Source organism: Gobio gobio (genome assembly GCF_949357685.1).
Source record: "Gobio gobio genome assembly, chromosome: 24".
NCBI lineage: Eukaryota > Metazoa > Chordata > Actinopteri > Cypriniformes > Gobionidae > Gobio > Gobio gobio.
Window position 1 is genome coordinate 35963056 of NC_137120.1, and position 21054 is coordinate 35984109.

Here is a 21054-nt window from a genome sequence, read left to right on the forward strand (position 1 = left end):
GCGCATGGTTGCTAGGGTACTCAGGTGGTTGCTAGAGTGGTTGCTAGGGCACTTGGGGTGGTTGCTAGGGTGTTGCTATGCGTTTGCTAGGGTACTCAGGTGGTTGCTAGGGTACTCAGGTGGTTGCTAGGGTGGTTGCTAGGGCACTTGGGGTGGTTGCTAGGGTGTTGCTATGCGTTTGCTAAGGTACTTGGTGTGGTTGCTAGGGTACTCAGGTGGTGCCTAGAGTGGTTGCTATGCGGTTGCTAGGGTACTCGGGGTGGTTGCTAAGGTCTTGCTATGTGGTTGCTAGGGTACTCAGGTGGTTGCTAGGGTGGTTGCTATGCGGTTGCTAAGATACTTGGGGTGGTTGCTAGGGTACTTAGGTGGTTGCTAGGGTACTCAGGGTAGTTGCTAAGGTCTTGCTATGTGGTTGCTAGGGTACTCAGGTGGTTGCTATGCGGTTGCTAAGGTACTTGGGGTGGTTGCTAGGGTGGTTGCTATGCAGTTGCTAGGGTACTCTGTGTGGTTGCTAGGGTCTTGCTATGTGGTTGCTAGGGTATTAGGGGTGGTAAATAAGGTAGTGCTACGTGGTTACTAGGGTACTCAGGTGGTTGCTCAGGTGGTTGCAATGTGGTTGCTAGGACACTTGGGTGGTTGCTAAACTTTCTATGGTGTTCTGGGTGGTTGCTATGCAGTTGCTAGGATGTTCTGCGGTTGCTAGGGTATTCTGGGCGGTTGCCACGGTGTATTAATTTGTATTGCTCCACTGTAAACATCATAGAGCACTTGCCACTTTGACGCCAAATTATTTTCATGTTTTATTCAGTTCTATAAAGGTTCATTTTTTAAGGATTATCGGCATGGGAAAGGCATGTATTCCTGGCCGGATGGATCCAAATACACAGGAAACTTTTATCTGAACCGAAAAGAGGGATACGGAGTGCAAGTTTTTCCAGACGGATCAACTTTTGAGGTTTCATAATTCCCATAGTTCATTAACAATAAGTTAACTTTTATTATATAATAGATAACAAACAAAATCTCCTCTCCCCATCTACAGGGTCTGTATCATGCTGACGAACGCTTTGGCCCTGGGGTCATGACCTACCATGATGGGCGGCAGGATGTGGGCCTTTGGCACAGAGGGGCGTTACTGCGAATATGCACCACACTGGAGGGCGGCTTCAGTCTGGAGGACTTCCCAGAACACATGACCAGACTGCCTCAGAAACACCTGAAACAGCCTCAGCTTCCTCTCCATGTGGGGTGGAGGACAGATGGCGGTCCCCTGGAGTCCGATCAGGGTTTATCAGAGGACGAGGAGCATTTCATCCTTCCTCCAGACACTGAGAGCTACTCCACAGACTCAGACCATCTGCCCGTTCCCAGGGGTCTACGCCGGGAACTGGACCTGCACTTTTTTGGTAGGAGAGACCTCAGCACACAGCAGCGATCCCCATCGCCAGCCATGACGCTTCAGCAGCGAATGAGTGATCACATTCAGAGACACAGGTAAGAAGATTGTTGCTTAGCATTAACCTGGGCAGGTTACTATTTGTAAAAGTTTTTAATTTTCATCATTATTTTTTATTCATTTTATTGTATTAGTGCATTAAAATTAATATAATGAGCTGCAAAAGGGTAATATATACATACACACTGATCAGGCATAACATTATGACCACTGACAGGTGAAGTGAATAACACTGATGATCTCTTCATCACCTGTTAGTGGGTGGGATATATTAGGCAGCAAGTGAACATTTTGTCCTCAGAGTTGATGTGTTAGAAGCAGGAAAAATGGGCAAGCGTAAGGATTTGAGCGAGTTTGACCAGGGCCAAGTTGTGATGCTAGACGACTGGGTCAGAGCATCTCCAAAACTGCAGCTCTTGTGGGGTGTTCCCGGTCTGCAGTGGTCAGTCTCTATCAAAAGTGCTCCAAGGAAGGAACAGTGGAGAACCGGCGACAGGGTCATGGGCGGCCGAGGCTCATTGATGCACGTGGGGAGCGAAGGCTGGCCCGAGTGGTCCAATCAAACAGACGAGCTACTGTAGCTCAGATTGCTCAAGAAGTTGATGCTGGTTCTGATAGAAAGGTGTCAGAATACACAGAGCATCACAGTTTGTTGTGTGGGGCGGCATAGCCGCAGACCAGTCAGGGTGCCCATGCTGACCACTGTCCACTGCCAAAGTCCCAACAGTGGGCACGTGAGCATCAGAACTAGACCACAGAGCAATGGAAGAAGGTGGCCTGGTCTGATGAATCATGTTTTCTTTTACATCACGTGGATGGCCAGGTGTGTGTGCGTCGCTTACCTGGGGAACACATGGCTCCAGGATGCACTATGGGAAGAAGGCAAGCCGGTGGAGGCAGTGATGCTTTGGGCAATGTTCTGCTGGGAAACCTTGGGTCCTGCCATCCATGTGGATGTTACTTTGACACGTACCACCTACCTAAGCATTGTTGCAGACCATGTTCACCCTTTCATGGAAACGGTATTCCCTGGTGGCTGTGGCTCTTTCAGCAGATAATGCGCCGCCACAAAGCAAAAATGGTTCAGGAATGGTTTGAAGAGCACAACAACGAGTTCGAACTTCGAGGTTTTGACTTGGCATCCAAATTCCCCAGATCTCAATCCAATTGAACAATGATCCATGGAGGCTCCACCTCAGAACTTACAGGACTTAAAGGATCTGCTGCTAACATCTTGGTGCCAGATACCACAGCACACCTTCAGGGGTCTAGTGGAGTCCATGCCTCATCAGGTCAGGGCTGTTTTGGCAGCAAAAGCGGGACCAACACAATATTAGGTCATAATGTTAAATATATTTATTTATTTATTTATATATATATATATATATATATATATATATATATATATATATATATATATATATATATATACACACATTTAGTTTTTTTTATATTAAACATATTTAATAAAATATATTCATATATTTGAAATATATTTGATTCTAACATTGCATTACGTCCATTTGTGGCAGAACATATAAATGTGACAGCCTTTCTGTCATAAATAGTAAGCAATAATTATCAGAATTATTTATTTAATTTAATAAAAATGTTTTTATATATATATATAATATATATATATTATATATATATTATATATATATTATATATATATATATAATTACAGTGTTTTTTCCTATTTTTTATTTATTATCTACATAAATCTCATTATCACAACAATATCTATATATTATTTATGAATATATTTAGTTTGACCTTAATTTTACCCATATCATTTACAGATTTGAGACAGAAACATTAGACTGGGATGTCACTGCAGTTCTGAATATGAACAGGACTCAGTTTGGACCCAAAGGTCCCCTGGAGCTGAACTCAGAGAAACTGATCGAGGAAGCTTCACATGGTGAATGCAGGAATGTTTATCGAATCCTCAGGGACGGAAAAGTCCATCCCGATGTGAGTGACGCACGGGGACATACGGCTCTCACAGCCGCCACGGTAAGCTTTTTTTTGAAAAAGATCCGATGATCCAGGAGAAAATAGTCGCTAGTTATATGTTTATATATATATATATATATATATAAAATACAATATATATTATACAATATTTATTATATTTATTTATATTAAGTATATATAATATATAATATGGGGAAATATGTATATTATATTTTAATATAAGTATTTTAAAAGGTTTATAAAATGAATACACACACACACACACACACACACACACACACACACACACACACACACACACACACACACACACACACACGATAATATATATTTATATATATATGCTTTTCATTGCATAATGTCTATTTTGTAGCAAAACACTCTTTTTTTTAACATTTCTGGTGTGTAAATAGTGAACAATATTTGCCAGAAGATGGCAGTATTGTTTTTTATTTTTCACAGCGAACAAGCATTGGATAATTGGAAAACTACAGGTTTCAGATCTTGAATAACAACACACTGTATAACTTGCATGTTTGCTGATGTTTTGTTGTGTGTCTCTGTAGGTGAATTGTCATGATGATGTCCTCCACGTGCTGTTGGACAGTGGGGCCGATGTTAATAAGTTAAATGATGAAGGCATGTCTGCTCTTGCTGTCTGTAATGTCCTCTACTACCCACTTCAGTCTTTACATGAGACGCTGGCTGAGAAAGTATCCCAGAATATCAGTCCAGAGCCGCAGGTAAGAAGAATACTGAAATGTGCTCTGTATTTCGGCATGCTTATAGTTAGTCAGATCATTTTTCAGCTTCATTTCTTGTTCCTCCCTTTTTTCTATCTGTTAAAGATCAAGCCTTTGGAAGACGTCTCCCATGAATCCTCTCCAGATCCAATGACAGGGACACCCAAAGATGAAAGCGGCCAAGAGACATTTGAGACGCCAAGACAGACCAACCAGGATGACCAAAGTCTTGATCCAGAGAACCTCAATAACTTGGAGAAACTGGAAACTCAAGAGCAAATCAGCGAGAACATGAACGAAGATCAGCCTGACCAACCACAAGGCCTCGACAACTCTGAGGAACCTCAAGTTCATGATCAAATCAATGAAAACAAGAAGATAGTTCTTCAGCCTGAACACGATCAAGACAGACCATCAGTAGAACCACATGAGATCATTTCAAGATCTATTCAAGTCTTCGATGGCACATTTGCAGTGGGTTCTGTGTTGTGGCGCGAGAGGAAAGCAAAGAGTGTCGTTGACTCTGATGAAGAGCTGACAAATCTGGAGTTTGAAGAAAAACTAGAGCGGAGCATCAGATCAGAGGATCTTTCCTTTGATTCTGCATGTTCTCTGGCTAGTTTTCGCATTGACGTCACAGAGGAGATCCTGCAGAAGAGTGCGGAGATCCTGTGCCAGACAGGAATGCTGGATCCGGCAGACTCCCAAGAGACGGTCCGGAAAATTGCACTTCTTAAGACAGAGTAAATTTCTATAAAAATAATTTCTATTTAGGTGAATCTCACAAAAAAATATGCCTAGGTCATATTATTTTTGTATTTTTTTAATTATGCACTTTCATAACAGCTAAGCATATTTTACCCAAAAATTCTTATTAGTGTGATGTGAATAAATATTTTTTAGTAATGATAATAGTAATAATAATTCAATTATTACATACAAAATTATTTAATTAATGTACTTAATTATTATTAAATAAAATAAAAATTATTATTAATATAATTATTTAAATAACAATAATAATTGAAAACAAAAATAAAACAATGATTTTATAATATATAATAAATTCGATAATATTATACAATATTATTTTCATTTATATTGATGCATTTGTCAGATGCGTTTATCCAAAGCGACTTACATTGCATTCAAGGTTTGCATTTAGTTATGAGTGATTGTAATGAAAAATTGTTGTTTTGTGACTGGTGATTGTCTGGTCTGATAGACATCGGAATCGATGGATTACAATGAATCTTCTGTTGGAGAGAGGAGCAGACCCGAACGCCTCTACTGTCCCCATGCCCGTCATCTTCCTGGCCATCAAAGCTGCCCATGTCGAGGGCGTCCGTCGTCTGCTGGAGTGCGGGGCTCGTCCAGACATACCTCTACTTACAGAGGTACCTCCAGAGAATGCATTTCTTTCTTCATTTCTTTTCTTTTCTTTTATTTATTTTCTTTTATGTTTTTATTTATTTTCTTTTTTTCCTTTTTTAATTTTGTTTTATTTTATTTATTTTGTTTATTTTATTTTATTTATTTATTTTTATTTTTTTATTTATTTTTTTATTTTATTTATTCTTTCATTTTATTTAAATTTTTTATTTATTTTATTTAATTTTATTTATTTAATTTTAATTTTGTTTTATTTATTTATTTATTTATTTTTTATGTTTTTATTTTGTTTTATTTCATTTATTTATTTTGTTTTATTTTATTTATTTTATGTATTTGTTTATTTTATTTCATTTAGTTTTATTTTTTATTGTATTTTGTTTTATTATTATTATTATTTTTAATTAATTAATTAATTAATTAATTGTATTTTATTCTTTCTTGTGCTTTAATTCATATTATACATATTTTAAAGTGCATAAAAAGTTACAATTAATTCATATTAAACCATATAATCATTTGAAGTAAATCATTTTCAAAATAATACGTTATTATTTTAAAAGGTGATGCATGTTGACAATTACAGTTTTTTACAATCGCTAGGACCCATTTCTCAATACTTCTCAATTCTCTTCACACAGTGAGCACAACCACAGTCTAAATGGGCTAAACTGTGGGGCATTTAACTTTGGGTGCGTCTCAATCAGCTCCCTAGTTCAGTAGCCAGGGCACTGATCAGGGAGTCGGCCATTTTAAGGGCTGTCTCAATCGCAGAATCCTTCCAGTGCACTGAAGCGTTCGCTCCCTAAAAAGTCCCACAATGCACCGTAAAACCCAGGGTGCATCGATGCTCACTGTGCTCCCTTAACGGAAGTTCTGAACTCAAATCACGTGAGCCAACTCACTACACATAATGTGACACGCGATATGTGTTTTTAAAAATAGAAACCAGTCTTTTATTATATTTCAGCATAAACATACATCGTTAGACAGGTAATGAACACAATCTAGCTAACATTTATAATTTATTTACCGCTGAAATGTTGCATGTATATGTAACAAGCAAAGTATTTATCATAATGTACTTTAAATGACATTACAAGTAATGTCAGAAAGATATAAGCTCTGCTGTTGTTCATAAATACCAGTAATGATGTCGTACAATGAGGACGTTGTCCCGACGCCGGAAATAGAGTCATCAATGTCCCAATGTGTAGTGAGTCAACGTCTTTTACTGTCCTTACCAGTACACGATATACTGATTCATCACGAGCTTGGGAACTGAATGAGACACACCCTTTGTTTTGTCACATGCTAGCAATGTTAAATCTTGCTAGTTTAACCCCTCCTGTTCGAACCGCCCCGCTCCAAGCGGGACTCGAACCCGAGTCTGCCGGCATGAGAGTCGGGCGCTCTAACAATGAGGCTAAAGGCTGCAACCTCTAGCATCAGCCGCTAGAGCGTCTCTTGAGATCAGAGGAGTGAGGTTTACTCACACAGCAACTACTAGCTGGCCTCTGTTACACTAGCAAAATGTTAAAACATGGGAGCAATGTGTTCATTTTATGCTAGAAATGTGCTAGCAATGTGTTAAATAATGCTAGTAACTTATTAAACATGCTAGTAACGTTAGGAGCATGTTAAATCTTGCTAGCAATGTGCTAATTCATGATAGAAACATGCCTGCAATGTGCTAAAGCAATGCAAAACATGTTAGCAATGTGTTAATAACATTTTATTGGCTTCAAGCTAGTTATTTTGAAACTTTCAGACAAAGATTTGTCAAGCCAACATCAAAGTTTGTGTTCAACCTTTAGCCTACTAATCTAGTTTAATCTACTAAGCAGATTTCTGAATAATCAAGTTAGTTTACAATATTTTAAAAGGTGATTTGCTGCTTACTAACAAATGTTACAATTTCATTTGAATATCGACAGCAAGACTAGTTTGCTAGTCCTTCTTTTTCTGTCCGTGACAGCAAAAGGGTCTGTACCCTCTTCACATAGCAGCGGGTTTGCCTGGAGCGGAGGGCCCTGAAATCACAGAGCTCCTCTTGCACGCTCTAGCAGACCCTGACGTCAAAGCTCAGGATGCCCATGAAGTCTACGCGTTTGATGAGGTCTGAGCACATTTTTAATACATTTATTGCAGCACAACCTTTTTTTAATGTCTTTAATCAAAGAAATATAACACTTTTGAGCACCAGGGCTTTGAGAGTCAGCATTTCATGGCCTCTAGACCCCCGTCTAAGTCCAACGAAGCCCCGGTCGAGTTTCCTCAGGAAGGTGGGAGGACACCACTACATGTGGCCTGCCAAAGAGACAGCGATTATACAGTAAGAACTCACTGAAACATCATGATGCTCTTCCAAAAAACAAAGCATATTAGAATGATTTCTGAAGAATGTTAAATTATAAAAACGCGCATTTCTTCCAGACTGCTAGAGATGTGGTTACGCTTCTCCTTTCTCGCAAAGCCAGCCCCAATGTTGTGTGGAGTGGCCATTCACCCCTGTCTCTGGCCATCGCAAGTGGCAACGACCTTGTATGTAATAATTTCTGACAGCACATCTTCTGACTAAATCATTTGTAGTGCAACGAATCATCTATAGGGTATAATTAAATACTGTCTGCTCCAAGACAGAGAATGATTGTGGAATAATAAGTCACTGAAGGATGAGGGTGAGAAGTCTATGGCATTGCATTGACATGCAGTGTGTATTGATGTTTGTTTTCCCAGGCTGTGGATGAACTGCTGGCCGGAGGGGCTGATCCTAATCTTCCGCTCACTCGTCATGTGGGCAGCGCCCTCTGTGCCCTTGCCAACATCAGCTACGACCGTGGGCCACATTTACGCAACCTAGTCAAGCTGGTGATCCCCTTCAACTAATTATCCTGCCTGATCTCATGGGAAAATATGTGGCTGGGCACTGTGTGCAGATGCGAAATATGTTTCTGCGACACAATGCATTACAAAATAGCATGCAAATTTACTGAATGAAAATATCATTTAAAATTAGAATCTAAAATTAATTATATATTTAGAATAATATGTGTAGTTAATATAGTAATACAAAAAAAAATAGATATAATAAATAGAATAAATTGATTTTATAGGTAGATTTTTTTTTCATAAATATGTTTATCTATATAATAATTAAAATATTTTTTTCTAAATTATATTTAAGTACTATTCATTCTAAATTAATGAACATATATATATATATATATATATATATATATATATATATTATACAATACATAATAGAATAATATATAATAATAAATATTATATTTTATTGTAAAAAATAGATTTAATAGAACATATTTAGAGAAATGTCAGGCTTTTTAAGCTTATTAATGTAATTGGCCAATTAAAACTCACTTTGTGTCATTCAGTGGAAGTTTAACCTGAAAACTGTGTCAGAAATTGAACAGCTTGTGGCTAAAATGTCACTAAAAATGAGAGACTAAATGTGCCCTGTAGAATTACTGTAATATCTATAATATCTGATTATTCGGATCAATCAATTGAACAATGAGGAGTATTTATTTCAATTAATTGATTACATTTAAATATTTGACCTAGAAGGATCACACACTGAAAACACACACACTATATTGCCAAAAGTTTTGGGATACCTGCCTTTACATGCACATGACATTTAACGACATCATATTGTTAATCCATAGGATTTAATATGGAGTTGGCCCACCCTTTGCTTCTATAACATCTGGGAAGGCTTTCCACAAGGTTTAGGAGTGTGTTTATGGGAACTTTTGACCATTCTTCTAGAAGCGCATTTGTGAGGTCAGGCACTGATGTTGGACGAGAAGACCTGGCTCACAGTCTCCGCTCTAATTCATCCCAAAGGTGTTCTATCGGGTTGAGGTCAGGACTCTGTGCAGGCCAGTCAAGTTCCTCCACACCAAACTCGCTCATCCATGTCTTTATGGACCGACACTTTGTGCACTGGTGCGCAGTCATGTTGGAACAGGAAGGGGCCGTCCCCAAACTGTTCCCACAAAGTTGGGAGCGTGAAATTGTCCAAAATTGTTCCTTTCACTGGAACTAAGGGGCCAAGCCCAACCCCTGAAAACACACATAATCCCCCCTCCACCAAACTTTACACTTGGCACAATGCAGTCAGACAAGTATCATTCTCCTTGCAACCGCCAAACCCAGACTCGTCCATCGGATTGCCAGACAGAGAAGCGTGATTGGTCACTCCAGAGAACACGTCTCCACTGCTCTAGAGTCCAGTGGCGGCGTGCTTTACACCACTGCATCCTACGCTTTGCATTGCACTTGGTGATGTAAGGCTTGGATGAGCTGCTCAGCCATGGAAACCCATTCCATGAAGCTCTACTCACTGTTCTTGAGCTAATCTGAAGGCGTCTCGAAGTTTGGAGGTCTGTAGCTATTGACTCTGAAGAAAGTTGGCGACTTCTGCGCACTGTGCACCTCAGCATGCGCTGACCCCGCTCTGTGATTTTACGTTGCTGTTGTTAACAGTCGACCGTGGAATATTTAGTAGTGAGGAAATTTCACTAATGGACTTATTGCACAGGTGGCAACCTATCACAGTACCACACTTGAATTCACTGAACTCCTGAGAGCGACCCATTCGCTCAAAAATGTTTGTAGAAGCGTCTGCAGGCCTAGTGCTTGATTTTATACACTTGTGGCCATGGAAGTGATTGGAACACCTGAATTCAATGATTTGGAGGGGTGTCCCAATACTTTTGGCAATATATATATATATATATATATATATATATATATATATATATATATATATATATATATATATATATATATATATATACATATGTAATATACTCACACATATACATATATGAAAATGATTTTATTTTATTTTCAACTTTAAAGATAAAACTCCAGGGGGCATATATAAAGTTCATTTCTGACACTTGTACATAGGGCATGTCTGGAAGCAAACATATGCCCAGTCATGTTTTTCCTCACAAGCTCAGGTTGAATTATCAGCCAACTCACGTTCAGAAACAATTTAGTACTTCAGAGACTTGTCAATGAAGTAATAGGGAAAAATAAATATAGTTATTTCTAATCACTCGGCTCTCTTTGTTTCTGTTTCGCTTGGTTAAGCTGGAAAAGTTGATCAAAGCCGGCGCTGACATCCTCATGCCTGTGGTGGTGGACGAGGGACGCAGGTGCGCTGTGGGAACAGTCGTGGATTATGCGCACTGCACATTCCAACAGGTGCAGCTTTTCATCGCCAGTTCATCCCGTGTTCCAGATCATCTGAAATCTCATTTATCTATCCGCTCACCAAACTGGTTCTGCTTTCCCACCAGAACCAGCGCATGGCCCACACCCCGTATCATGCCCTCAACCAGCAGGAGAGACAAGCCTATAACACCCGCCGGCAGTTTCTAGGCCTCATGGGAGATCTGCTGAGACAGGCAGCGATCAGAATGGAAACACGCCGCATTGAGAAGGAAAGGAGCCAAGGCATACTCAGTGAGACTGGCTGATCGTTACTAGAAATACACAACGCTTTATGGATTTTGTCTCCCTGGTTTCAGGGTTTGTGCATCCGTTCAAAGTGTGATTAAATGTGTGTGTTTGTCCGTTGTTTAAGGTGTCAGTCCCTCAGAGAAGTTTGTGTATGCAGGAGCCACACAGAGTCTCCTGAGCTCCCCTGAAGAGAACAGCAGGGCTTCTTTTAACAAATGCACGGGTCAGAGTGTGCAGAGGTACTTCATTATTGCAAACAAAGTGTTTTTATTGTTGTGGACATGAGTGACACCTCAAATCCGTGTCTATTTGTTTTATTTCAGAAAGCCTCGCTTCAAGTATTGCTACCAGTGCGGCCGTTCGGTGGGTGTGCAGCTTGTGGCCTGTAGCCGCTGTCGTGAGATCTTCTACTGTAGCAAGTACTGCAAAACAAAAGCGTGGGATGAACGCCACAGGGACGAGTGTGTCCGTTTGCCAGGTTGGTACCAGGTCTCGATCGATTTGTAAAACGCCAACATTCAACTTTACCTAGTGAACTGACAACAAACTTTCTATTCATCAAAGAATCCTAAAAAAAAATATTTTAAACAACTGGTTTCAACATTGATAATAATCATAGAATCAACTTTACATCACAGGAATACATTACATTTTAAAATATATTCAAATAGAAAACAGTTATTTTACATTTTAATAAAATAAATGCAGCCGTGGTGAGCATAAGTGACTTCTTCTAAAAACATAAAAAATAATAGAAAATAATAAATGAAAATGTGATCCATCAGACCAGGCCACCTTCTTCCATTGCTCCATGGTCCAGTTCTGATGCTACCCACTGTTGGTGCTTTCGGCGGTGGACAAGGGTCAGCATGGGAACTCGCATGCATTGAACAAAGTTTACAAAGAGAGAATTGTTTGAAAAATTTTAAGAAAACAATTATGTATTTGAAGGACTTTTACACAGCACCCCTGCTCTCGTCAGACGGCACCCCGGTAGGGAAACACTGGGCTAGACGACTGGGTCAGAGCATCTCCAAAACTGCAGCTCTTGTGGGGTGTTCCCGGTCTGCAGTGGTCAGTGTCTATCAAAAGTGCGTGAACCGGCGACAGGGTCAAAAATGAAAATTCTGTCATTACTTACCCTCATGTAGTTGGACACCCGTAAGACCTCCATTCTTCTGAACACAAATTAAGATATTTTAGTTGAAATACGATGGCTCTGAAAGGCCTCCATTGGCACAATGCACGGTACACTCTCAAGACCCTTAAAAGGTACTAAAGGCGTCGTTACAAAGTCCATCTCACTACAGTGGTTCTACAATAACTTTATAAATCGACGAGAATAGTTTTTCTGCGCAAAAAAACCCTAAATAACGACTTATTTAGTGATGACGATTTCAAAACAAGGCATCATGAAGCTTCAAAGTGTTATGAATCAGCGAGTCGATTCAGCAGTTTGGATCGCCAAAGTCACGTGATTTCAGCAGTTCGGCGGTTTGACACGCGATTCAAACCGCTGAATCGACTCGCTGATTCATAACGCTTCGAAGCTTCATGATGCCGTGTTTTGAAGTCGTCATCACTATATAAGTCGTTATTTAGGGTTTTTTTTGCGCAGAAAAACTATTCTCGTCGATTTATAAAGTTATTGTAGAACCACTGTAGTGAGATGGACTTTGTAACGACGTCTTTAGTAACTTTTAAGGGTCTTGAGAGTGAGCCGTGCATTGTGCCAATGGAGGCCTTTCAGAGCCATCAGATTTCAACTAAAATATCTTCATTTGTGTTCTGAAGATTAACGGAGGTCTGACGGGTGTCGGACGACATGAGGGTAAGTAATTAATGACAGAATTTTCATTTTTGGGTGAACTAACCCTTTAAGTTACATGCAACACAATATACACATGGATTTGTAAGCTCACCGTTACACAAATACATGTATATCCTGTGACACCTTTGTTCTCTGCATCGAAAATATATATGAACACGCTGTTGCATACCTTTGATAACTTATGGAGTTTTTATAAGTCGTTTGGTCGGTTAAATGGCCGTAAAGAGCAGTTACACTCACAGTGTGGATGAATTGCGTTTGTGTGAAGACTCAGGATCTATTGAAGAGAACGTTGGCAACGCTGAAACTCATACAAAGTGGAAAAAACACTTGTTTTTGATCTATTAATGGATCTCTCACTGTGTGCGATCTCACTGTTTGAAGCGCCAATCAGAGGAAAATGCCTATCAACGCGTGCTGTCATGAATCATTAAGCGTGTGCTGTCATGAATTAAGCAACGCGTCTTCTCATAGGACAAAGACACGCAGTCTCATGAATAATTATGAGACACTGATGAGTCATCGGCATACTATAATACGAGGAAACGTCACAGCCTATGACGTTGACATGAAGACGAATTTAAACCAGGAAGTTGAAAATGGAGCAAAAAGGTTTAAAATTAACTAGTTTTCTCCCACATTCAAAACTAACAGATGGTAACATTGTCTTCCATGATGTTCAACACACATACTTCTGTTAAAATCTCAGAACATTTGGTTTAGGGTTTCATGACCCTTTAAAGCTGCACTATGTAACTTTTCCATCCGCTAGAGGTCGCCTGTTCAAAACAAAGGCGTAGTTTGATGACGCCACATTTGAGCGCAGAATCTTGGGACATGTGGTCTTCACCTCACAGCCGGTGGGAAAGAATCGGGATAGGACTCGGGCAGAAATCATGTTCATGGATGAGATTATTAACGTTACTGTAGAAGCAGAGCAGGACCGAGTGTTGTGGAGCTGAGCAAGGCTGCTGGAGCGACTGTTAATAAGAAGAGTGGCGGGACTTCCGGTTTTCCGGTCATGAGTATGAGGTAATGCAGCTCTGTTTATCATATTAGACACATCTGAGTGTGCTGAAAATGATGTTATGACATTCTTTCTGCGGCTGCTATGACACTTGTTCACACTGCAGTGAGAGTAAAGCGTTTCTGCAAAATAAAACCGGAAACCGAGGGGAACGCTGATATGACGCAATCGACAGGCGACTCCCTCACACGTCCCGGTTCCTTGGGTAAAATAGCAATTTCTCACGATTTACAAATAGTTGGAAACATTTGGGATATCGTAAGTACTCAACTGAACAAAATATATAACACTGGCCTAGTGGTTTTTGGATATTTTACTGCAAAAATGTTACATAGTGCACCTTTAAAGTAAAACAGGAAAATCATCCTGTTTGACCACAAAGAAATAAAATCAGTAAAAAAACTCCACCATTTTTGGTGGCAGAACATACTAAATTATGACAATTATAAAACATTTCTGGAAAAAAAAATTTTTTACCTTGTAAGATACAATTTAAAATATATATTTTATGAAATTTTTACTTTTTATTTCTCCTTTTTAAGCTTAAATCTAACAACATTTTAGGCATTTAAGAATGATGTATTTTTACTGGAGAAAAAGTCAAGTACAGAGTAAGAAAAAATGTTTCCAGTGCCAAGTGAATTGGGAAGAGAAAAAAAAGAAGATATTTACCAGCCATAAACCGTTCTTATCAGCCATGAAATATGCATTAATTACTTCACCGTTGCTGCATTTTATTATCTTTAAACCACTCAGAAGGTTTGTATACTCCATATAAAGTGTACAGCAAACCAGACGTGTTGTGTGTGAGCAGAGGATTTGTTTTTAAAACCGACTGAAGATCTTATGGGATTTAAAATATGAAATGAGAAATGACCCTCTCCTGCAGCGGCCCATTCCTGTGAGAATATCCAGAGTCGAGAAGCAGTCTCTAGGAACAACAGTGTTATTTAAGAAGTGTTTGTGAGATAAAGGCCACACTTCTAGAACAAACGAGGGCGCATCTGATCGCCGGAGAATCACGCAGAGGGTTCCCCAGGACATCGAGGAACCTGGCAAAACCTGATTGCTGTATATTTAGGGTGATCACAGTGTGCTTTTCTCTGGAGGATTTGTCTGGCTAGTATTTCTACATAAGATGTAGGTCCAACCAAACAATGCTGTATTTTTTTATAGGTGCCAGGGGCCTCATTTATAAAACGTGCTTATGCACAGATTTAATCTTAGGCTGTGTCTGAAATTGCCCCCTATACCCTCATTCACTTTTCCCTACATTAGTCCAGTAAGATAGTCCACTTGAGGGAGTGAATGAACACGAGTGAGTGAATTCAGACACTGAGTGCGCCGGAAAGGAAATTAAGGTAATGAAAAGATTCTTGGAAACTATGTATAAAACTTAATTAAACAATTAAAAAGGAATTTATACCTGTTTGATATTACACTGAACCCATATTGGACCAGCGGTCTGAAAAATGGATGATTGATTCAGCTGCAGGCGCCATCTTATGGCGAGATGCGGGAATTCATTCAGCACGTGACTCTCACAGTGCATTATGGGTATTCTCTAGCTGTTGAGCGTACATCAGTTGTACACTCGTTGTTGTGGTGCATTGTGGGATTGAATGAGTGCACTCGATAACTTCCACTATGGTTTCGGACACCCTACAAATGACTGTCCCCTCAAATAGTGCCCTATTTAAGGATATGGGGGCAATTTCGGACACAGCCTTAAGAGTTCTGCCGGTATTTGGAAAAAAAGGTTTTGAACGTTGACTGGTGCGCTTTTACAGTGGGGCACAAAGTATTTAGTCAGCCACCAATTGTGCAAGTTCTCCCACTTAAAAAGATGAGAGAGGCCTGTAATTTTCATCGTAGGTACACTTCAACTATGAGAGACAGAATGAGATTTTTTTTTAGAATTTATTTGCAATTATGGTGGAAAATAATGATTTGGCCAATAACAAAAGTTCATCTCAATACTTTGTTATGTACCCTTTGCTGGCAATGACAGAGGTCAAACGTTTTCTGTAAGTCTCCACAAGGTTTTTACACACTGTTGCTGGTAGTTTGGCCCATTCCTCCATGCAGATCTCCTCTAGAGCAGTGATGTTTTGGGGCTGTCGTTGGGCAACACGGATTTTCAACTCCCTCCAAATATTTTCTATGGGGTTGAGATCTGGAGACTGGCTAGGCCACTGCAGGACCTTGAAATGCTTCTTACGAAGCTACTCCTTCGTTGCCCGGGCGGTGTGTTTGGGATCATTGTCATGCTGAAAGACCCAGCCACGTTTCATCTTCAATGCCCTTGCTGATGGACGGAGGTTATTACTCAAAATCTCACGATACATGGCCCCATTCATTCTTTCCTTTACACGGATCAGTCGTCCTGGTCCCTTTGCAGAAAAACAGCCCCAAAGCATGATGTTTCCACCCCCATGCTTCACAGTAGGTTTGGTGTTCTTTGGATGCAACTCAGCATTCTTTCTCTCCAAACACGACAAGTTGAGTTTTTACCAAAAAGTTATATTTTGGTTTCATCTGACCATATGACATTCTCCCAATCCTCTTCTGGATCATCCAAATGCTCTCTAGCAAACTTCAGACGGGCCCGGACATGTACTGGCTTAAGCAGGGGGACACGTCTGGCTGGCGTAGTGTGTTACTGATGGTAGTCTTTGTTACTTTGGTCCCAGTTCTCTGCAGGTCATTCACTAGGTCCCCCCGTGTGGTTCTGGGATTTTTACTCACCGTTCTTGTGATAATTTTGACCCCACGGGGTGAGATCTTGCGTGGAGCCCCAGATCGAGGGAGATTATCAGTGGTCTTGTTTGTCTTCCATTTTCTAATAATTGCTCCCACAGTTGATTTCTTCACACCAAGCTGCTTACCTATTGCAGATTCAGTCTTCCCAGCTTGGTGCAGGTCTACAATTTTGTTTCTGGTGTCCTTTGACAGCTCTTTGGTCTTGGCCATAGTGGAGTTTGGAGTCTGACTGTTTGAGGTTGTGGACAGGTGTCTTTTATACTGATAACGAGTTCAAACAGGTGCCATTAATACAGCTAACGTGTGGAGGACAGAGGAGCCTCTTAAAGAAGAAGTTACAGGTCTGTGAGAGCCAGAAATCTTGCTTTTTTTGTAGGTGACCGAATACTTATTTTCCATCATAATTTGCAAATTCTTTAAAAAAAAAATTCTCATTCTGTCTCTCGTAGTTGAAGTGTACCTATGATGAAAATTACAGGCCTCTCTCATCTTTTTAAGTGGGAGAACTTGCACAATTGGTGGCTGACTAAATACTTTTTTGCCCCACTGTATATGCTAATGACATTAATAAGGGGAGTTTACAAGGTGGAGATCTGAAACCATTCAGCCGCGCACAATATCAATATGATCAATATGATGATATGATCATAAGATCAAATGTAGGACAGTCTCTATGTAACATTTTATAAATGACACCCCAGGGTTATTATAGTTAACTAAAACCATAATAACCAATAAAATAAACTAAAACGGAAATAAAATCATAAACTTCATATTTGAATGGGTTTGCATTGAGGTGAGTGAAGCAAATGTTTTGTGCATTCTTGTCTTTTGGAAGTTTGGTGTTTACATTTACAAGAGCATTTCATATTCGGGTTATATTTCACACCAAAAAACACATACTGTACTGTTTTTGTAATATGAATGATAAACTCATGCATAACATTTTGGTTGTTTTCACAGTGGTCAGTGGAAAAAGCAACAGAGATAAATGCGCATCCATCGGACCACGTTCAGCTGTTTCGACCAAAGAAGCTAAAGGCAAGACCATCCACCTGAACATGACCCCAGAAACACACGAATATGACTTGAATGAAAATTACAGTTTTATTTAGAATGCGTTTCAAAGGCCAAATAAACATGAACTATGCAAACGTTTTCGGCTTCACATTTACATTTTCTGAAAAGAGAGAGAGACTGAAAGAGCAAGAATATGATTTTCTTTCATTATAAGTCGAGGTCTATTAATAGAAATTCTTCGAAAAGACAGACAACATCCATTTTGTTTGAACAACTGTGCATGTTTATTACGTAAAACAGACAAAATTTACAAATTCAAACCTCAAATAAAACGCTAGTCCTGAAATATATCAAATGTTCCATTACACACATCTCGGTCTCTCTCGAATGAGCGTTTGCTCAGTCTGTCACCGTCACATGAAACACATTACGCTTGTGTTTGAGCCCTTCTCAATGTCCATTCATTGAGTCATGCGATAGACTAAGAGTATACAATGTGCTTTTCATTTATACCGGACAACCGAGTACAAAAACAAACCTTCTTGTGACAGAGATCGTACACTACACCATGTACATTCTCAACTGCGTTTACATTCCACAACTTTGTACATTTCGCATCTGGCTTAAAACAGGTCCTTGTGGATTGAGCTCTAGTTGTGCATCAAAAAATGAAGAGTCATAAGAAACGAAAGGAGATAGTTTGACACCTTTAAATGCAACATTTAGGGACTAGATGCTGATATTGTCCAAGACATGTTGTAGGAATGTTTTTTTTTTTTTTACACGTTTGTCTGATCAAAAGTTCATAAAAACCGTTACCCTTGCAAATCTCTCGCTTCTGAATGTTTTAAAACATCACTGCCACAAGTCGAAATCCTATTGCCCTGGAATCGAAGTCGTCAAATGAATTTTATTCAAAGTGACAGTTGGTGTTTTAAAACAGTACATTCTGTAAACGACTGCTTCCCATTGGCTTTGGCTATAATGCAATTCCATTCAAGGCAAATCAATTAATTCAAGGCTGACACATGCTTCTATTTAACTTGCCATCGGTGCTGAAAATACTCATTATGAATATAAATTTGTGCTGCTCTGAGCAATAATGCAGCCATAAGTTTCTAAATGCAAGTTAAGGGTTTGCATTGAGGTGAGTGAAGCAAATATTCTGTGCATTCTTTTGGAAGTTTGTTGTTTTACATTTACAATTTCAGACAAGAGCATTTCATATTCGGGTCATATTTCACACCAAAAAAAAAATATTTTGCATGAAAAATAAAGCCTATTTTTTTAGGTTAAGATTTTTTTTGTATTGTGACATTAATTTAATGTAAATTAAGTACAAGCTCACACTAATATTTCATGAATGTAAAGTAAATAATTAGTAAAAAATCATCCTGTTCGTTCATAATATTTTAAATAATCTGTGTGCGTGTATAATATATATATATATAATTAATAATAATAAAAAACTCAATTCTTGCATGATTTTTTTGGTGGCTAAATTATGAAAATGTATGAAAAGTTCTGAAAATAAAACTTTTCCTTAAAATCAAAATGAATTCCGATAATTAATCCATAAAACAAATGTAATAAATTCAAATTGCATACATTTCATTTTCAGAGAATATATTTGATGTTTTATTTATAACGTATGGATAAAATCATAAATCTAACAAATTAGAAATTCAGCTTGTTTTAAGAAGGGTTAGAATTTTTTTTAATGGAAAATGAGACAAAAATACAGATAAGGAAACATATTGAGAAAAGTTTAAGTAAAAATTATTATGAAAATATGATTAAATCTTAATGGTCCAAGAAAAATAGGCTATATTTTCTTTTATGCAACACAATTTATTTCAATGTTGGTGTGAGAAAGAAAAAAAAAGTAGTTTTTTTTAATGAAATTGACTCATTATTGCAGCTTGTTATCATACAAAATCATTGCGGACTAAACCAAATGAATCACAGTTTTAAAAAACACCATGAATTAGTTCCTTAGATACTTAGCAGTTCTGTATTTCGATTCATGTCCATGCCAAAGTTCATTCATTTTGTAATCTAAAAGGGATTTGACTAATGTAGTGTTTTGTAATTATGTCCGTCTGTGGATAATTTAAGACAAAATGGACAGTTGTGCAAAGACGAAGTTGCATAACTCAAGCATGGTGAAATGAAACACAAGGTGACTTGGTGACTGTGTGACTTTAAGAGCAAAGAACTGTGGGTAAGTCGCTTAGATGGCCGAGAACCTCGTATTGTAAATCTAAACCGGCATTCTCCCTGTCCAGTTCTTCTTTTTACATTCAAAGATAAAAAAAAAACAAGATGTCGATTGATGTAACAAGTCAGCATTTAAATCTGACATATATTACAAAACATAAAAAACACAAAAGCAAAATTCCTTTTCCTGCTATTCTCATAGTCATGTCGTATTCCAGAGGAATTCAAATGTCCATTCTCTCAAAAGTTTTATTTTTTTTCTTTTGGCAATTTTATTTAGCTCACCTTTTCCCCTTTTCGCTATTCTTTTTTTTTTATTTTATTTTTTTAACATTCCTTGTCCTATCCCAAATTTCCTGACCCAGATCCCAAAGTTCGATTTAGCGTCTCCATTATCGTCTGAGCAGTAGACTCGCGAGTAACAGAACCAGTAAGATGACGGAAGGCTGAATCTGGGTTCCGGATCCTTTGACTCTTTTGTTTTCAGGACCGTAGGCATAGAGTTTGGGCCTGTCCGTTTTCGGCCCAAAAACTGGAGGTCTACCACGGATGCACAGGTGGTCCGCACAGATGCCGCTTCCTGAGCCACTGAAATCATCACCTAGAAACACATTATGGGAAAAACATGATAATTACTTCGGTGCAAAACAGATCACAGAAGTAATGTTTACTAGGCAATATCTAATTAACATGAAATTGCGGAATACATAAATTCAGTGCCAAATTTAGTATCATTGGGCCTCATTCGTGTAACATTAATAGAACAAACTGAACTAGTAAATTGAATAAATATAATTTATGCAGAATAATTTACACAAATTTGTTCTCATGCATATGTTTCATGAAGGCCATTCATGATGTTGTGTATTTGTGTAACCAGTCCTATTTGACCCACTCCGAGCGGGATTCGGACCAGCATCTGCGGTATGGGAGGTGGGCGCACTAACAAGGACCTTGGTCTCTAGCATCAGTCGCTAGTGCACCTCACAAGGCTAGGGGAATGACGTTTTAATTACCCTCAAACTCTCTCTCCCATCCGGGTCATGGCACTTCTGGCTTTACTCGCCCCGCTCCGAGTGGGATTGGAACCAGCATCTACGGCATGGGAGGTGGGTGCACT

At 38.9% G+C, this 21054-nt stretch overlaps 2 protein-coding genes across 2 annotated transcripts in view; one reads left to right on the plus strand and one right to left on the minus strand.

Moving 5' to 3' along the window:
- ankmy1 (ankyrin repeat and MYND domain containing 1) overlaps positions 1–18955 on the plus strand; it is a 20442-nt gene extending 1487 nt beyond the window's left edge. Inside the window, exons 2-16 of the mRNA XM_079808611.1 lie at positions 809–955; positions 1043–1494; positions 3259–3475; positions 4003–4179; positions 4285–4922; positions 5405–5576; positions 7550–7690; positions 7778–7906; positions 8008–8115; positions 8311–8442; positions 10702–10815; positions 10911–11076; positions 11198–11312; positions 11397–11551; positions 17658–18955. Of these exons, the coding sequence (XP_079664737.1) occupies positions 809–955; positions 1043–1494; positions 3259–3475; positions 4003–4179; positions 4285–4922; positions 5405–5576; positions 7550–7690; positions 7778–7906; positions 8008–8115; positions 8311–8442; positions 10702–10815; positions 10911–11076; positions 11198–11312; positions 11397–11551; positions 17658–17809 (3015 nt within the window). The 3' untranslated portion in view covers positions 17810–18955. The remainder of the gene's footprint in view (positions 1–808; positions 956–1042; positions 1495–3258; positions 3476–4002; positions 4180–4284; positions 4923–5404; positions 5577–7549; positions 7691–7777; positions 7907–8007; positions 8116–8310; positions 8443–10701; positions 10816–10910; positions 11077–11197; positions 11313–11396; positions 11552–17657) is intronic.
- A 481-nt stretch (positions 18956–19436) lies between these two features.
- The window catches only part of gpc1a (glypican 1a), a 45264-nt gene continuing 43646 nt past the window's right edge, over positions 19437–21054 (minus strand). Inside the window, exon 9 of the mRNA XM_079807020.1 lies at positions 19437–20535. Coding sequence (XP_079663146.1) covers positions 20327–20535 — 209 coding nt within the window. The 3' untranslated portion in view covers positions 19437–20326. The remainder of the gene's footprint in view (positions 20536–21054) is intronic.